The sequence below is a fragment of the Armigeres subalbatus genome, chromosome 3 (genome assembly GCF_024139115.2).
Source record: "Armigeres subalbatus isolate Guangzhou_Male chromosome 3, GZ_Asu_2, whole genome shotgun sequence".
NCBI classification, from domain to species: domain Eukaryota; kingdom Metazoa; phylum Arthropoda; class Insecta; order Diptera; family Culicidae; genus Armigeres; species Armigeres subalbatus.
The window spans coordinates 15,261,689-15,265,577 of NC_085141.1; the positions used below are offsets into that span (position 1 = coordinate 15,261,689).

Genomic DNA, 3,889 nt, shown 5'->3' on the forward strand with positions numbered 1-3,889 from the left:
AAGAAAGTTCATAAAGAATTTCAAAAAGATTCTGTAGAATTTCCAAATAAATTTCAAATGAAATTATGAAATAAAAAAGTTCCAATCAAAATACCAAAGGAACTCTAGTAGCAATTCCCACCTTTTACTAAAAGATTAAGAAGACCCCAAAGAGATTACTCAATCAAGAATCAAAAAGATAACGTGCTAGTACTACTCAAGTAACATATTCAATCAAAGTTGGTTGCAGCAGCTTGAAAAATAAGCCAATAAATCGTCGAGATTTTTGTTTGCTTCTGAATGAAAAAAAAAGGTTTCAGCAACTGCTAATTATAATCTTATTTATTCATGCTGGCAATCACAACAAGAACACAACATGTACGCTTAAGTTTAATACTTGATATAAGCATATTTTTCGATCGATAAAACACAATCCTTTATCGGTGCATGAATTACTAACACAACGACGTTAGCCTCACAACATGCACTCTTAGGTAATTGCAATTATTGATCACTGACCAATGGTCATACCGCTGTTGGTCACCTGCATTCATGTTGCACTCGTCGACAGTATTCTGTTCTTACCAGAAACGATGTCCTTACAAACGTTCCGACTGTGTCTCTGTTTCGGACTACTGGCGACGCTGTTCCAATCAGGTGAGTCATTTCGCAAAGGCCAAAATTCACGCTTTAAAACAAACATCAATCGACAGTGAACTGCCTCAAATGTATGTACTGCAAAAGTGACCTTCACGAGGAAGCGTGCGATGCCGTTGGCAAGCGGATTACCTGCACCGAGGACAACGCCTACGAACACTTTCGTTATTTGCAGCGACTGAACAAGGATTTGGTGGAACCGCGCCGTAACGAAGGCTATGCCTGTATGAAAATTAAAGTCGGCAACCACCGGCTGGTGAAGGGATGCATCTACTCCAATCTACCGATGTGTGGAGTTTTCCGAAAGCGAGCCAAACCCTGCTCAACCTGCATCGATGACGATTGCAACACAGTGAAGTATCGCGATTTCTATTTGAACTAGTTTGTGCCTAGCTGCTGATCCGATCCAAATCATTCATATGCAAATACATGCGGATGCCTGAGGAAGTGACATCAATCAGCCGTAAATCCTAACGACACGCGTCTTTCCCCTTTTCGCATATACGAGTGAAAAAAAAACACCGAAATCCCTCGCAGTTACGGATTTAGCGAAAAGCCATGAATCTTGTCTCAATATTGAGTGCACGCAACCCCAAAACAACTGTTTCCTTACTCCTTTGTCGGCGTCCGGTACTGGGGTTCTCCCTTGTGACCAATATCTTTAGCGATTCTTATCCAAATCTCCTTGAATTCCGGTGACTATAGTGGGTCAGGCAGGAGCGACTTCTTCGAAAACATGGTCGAAATCATTGCACACTGTCAGAACTCTGTAAACATGGTTTGAAATTATATTTTCCCATACCATGAGGCTTTTGACAAGATTTTGTCCCAATCATTCCTACGTGTACGATGCGCAAAAGCGGTGGATCAAACCGGAAGAAAGCGAAAACCAACCCAAGGCATTTATGGACACTGAATGGGCAATTGAGAGAAAGCGTGTGTGGTGAACAGGCGAGATCACATATCGTTTTCGTTTTCCAGCGCTCCCTCCGCCATAGGACTCCGGGTGGGAGGATATCGGAAAATCGCTTTTTTATTGCCCGGGACTGTTTGTTTGCTTGTTGGAATGCCGAACGGGGTGTTTGCTGGCCGGGGGCTTGCGATTGTGGTGTTTCTTTTTATTTTCTGGTGAATCCGTATCGAAGTGGCATTTATAAACATGTCTTGCGGCGGGTTAAGGCGAGGGTGAGTGCATATGTGGATACGTGAAAGTGGTTTATTCGTTTTCCTCTAAATAAGAGTGGAAGCATTTTTTTATGTCGGACAGGAAAAGAGCTTTTCCGGTTGGTTGCCACTGTTTTCTTTTTTTATGGAGATTTAATATATTGATATTTATCATCAATTCGTAAATAATTTGATTGTGATTTATAGGAGGATGCGGATGTGGGCAGCAGATTTCCGGGTGAAATATGATTTGAATGCATTGACAAGTGGAGAGTTATAGCAGACTTCTGGGTGAAATATTGTAGAATTATTCAAATCCACTTTGTGTCTATTGTTGTAGTATAATTTGTTTTCTTATAGGATTGGGCCATATTTGTAATTGGACGAGCCCTTAGATGAAATTAAATGTAATGATTTTTTAAATTATTAGATACAACAATCGAATAGTTTGGAGATTGAACGAGTGAAAAATTGGTTCAATGGTTTAACACCTGTATGACGAATACAGAAAACAATTATAATCAAATTTTATCCCTTCATTGACACGAATAATCTCTCTCCAATTAGCATGGAATCAAACCAACATCATATTCAATTATTCACGACTTGACACCACACTCGGTTAAGCACTGCCAAAAGCATCCATTATTGCCACAATTTTCCGATACACAGAATAGCATATGCGTCCCTTTTTACCTATATGCGTTAGGTATCGTCAAGCTTAATTTTCCAATCCGTAAAACCAATTCCGGGGATTTTAATTTAAAAGTCATAAATCATAAATCAAGTAATATCTGCTTCGGTCAGTCGATAGCGCTCGACCATCATCACTGCACTGCTCGAGGGAAGAACATTAAATATTCATTTGGCAGTGTTTGACCATCCGTTGGTGTTATTTGAATTCTGACGCATATGGTTTCGAGCTCTGAAAACCCTGCCGGTACATCCAACCAGCGGATGGCAGATTTTAATACAGTTCTGCATAAGAACCTTGCAGAAACTGTATAATAATTGGGCATATACAATTTCGGAAGATTTTTATACAATTGTTGAACTGAAATAATACAGATTTGTATTATTTTAATACAATATTTGTATAAAAAGCTCACAGAATTGTATATGCCCAGATTTTATACAATAATTGTCAGATTTGTTTTTTTTTGGGTGTAGAGGCACGGAATTACCGAGTTGGAGGTGGTGGGTTCGAAATTCCAGTTAGACAGAGAAAATCCTGAAGATTTGAAATATTTTCAACTTGCAGTGGTATCTCGTTATTGCATACAAATGTTTGCATTGGTTGGTATTGAATACCCTCAATCAGAAACTGTAGAAGTACATCTGTTTACATCACTTCTCCTTTAATGCACACACATGCCGAAATGGGCTTTCAGAAACGACGTGAACACGTCGTTTGGAAAGTTTCGCGCATTTCTGAATCGAACTGAAGCTCTCCTAGTTCGTAGAAAATGTGTTGTCGGGTCTTGAATTAGAGTACATAAGCCTATTTTTTTTGCATTTAAAAAGGATTGATGTAAGAATTGGTTGTTCTTTCCTACTGTCTCGTTTAACCCTTCCAAATTTCGTAACGTAACTTGTCTCGGCTTTTTGATTTTTGAGCTATATTTGAGTGGGTCAATGCGGTGGGTCGATAATCAAATTAATTAGGTGCGTGTTCTGCTGGACATACTTGTGACTGGGGAAGGGTCGTTTGGCCGAAACCCGTTTGACCGAAGCCCATCTGGCCGAAAGTTATTTGGCCGGAAGAGGCATCAAGCCGAATAGGACATTTGGCCGAAAAAGTCTTTTGCCCGAAAGGGTTATTTGGTCGAACGTGCCATTTGGCCGAATACGACATTTCGCCAAATGACAGAATAGATCATTTGAAAAGTGAGAAGCGCGAAATGAGTAGCGAGATGTCCCGTTACTCACTTCGCGCTTCAAACTTTTCACAGTAAGAAGTGAAAAATGAGGAGTGAGAGTGAGTAGTGAGACGTCTCACTTCGCACTACTCACTTTCCACCACAGTGAGAAGTAAGAAATAAGTAGTACGAATTGAAACCCCTCACTTTTCACACCCTATTTCTCACTT

The 3,889-nt window shown here is 40.0% G+C and overlaps 1 protein-coding gene across 1 annotated transcript; it reads left to right on the plus strand.

The window, feature by feature from the left end:
- Positions 1 to 529: 529 nt before the first annotated feature.
- On the plus strand, positions 530 to 1,093 carry LOC134227162 (uncharacterized). Its single transcript, XM_062708469.1, has 2 exons — positions 530 to 636; positions 693 to 1,093. Exons 1-2 carry the CDS (start codon positions 573 to 575, stop codon positions 1,016 to 1,018), a joined length of 390 nt encoding a protein of 129 aa, XP_062564453.1. The 5' UTR covers positions 530 to 572; the 3' UTR covers positions 1,019 to 1,093.
- The last annotated feature ends 2,796 nt before the right edge of the window (positions 1,094 to 3,889 follow it).

What these genes read in the sequence shown, in the direction of transcription:
- LOC134227162 (XM_062708469.1), top strand. Translation starts at nt 573, where the DNA reads ATGTCCTTACAAACGTTCCGACTGTGTCTCTGTTTCGGACTACTGGCG. An exon ending in GGCGACGCTGTTCCAATCAG is followed by an intron (nt 637 to 692) that starts GTGAGTCATTTC and finishes ATCAATCGACAG; the next exon opens with TGAACTGCCTCAAATGTATG.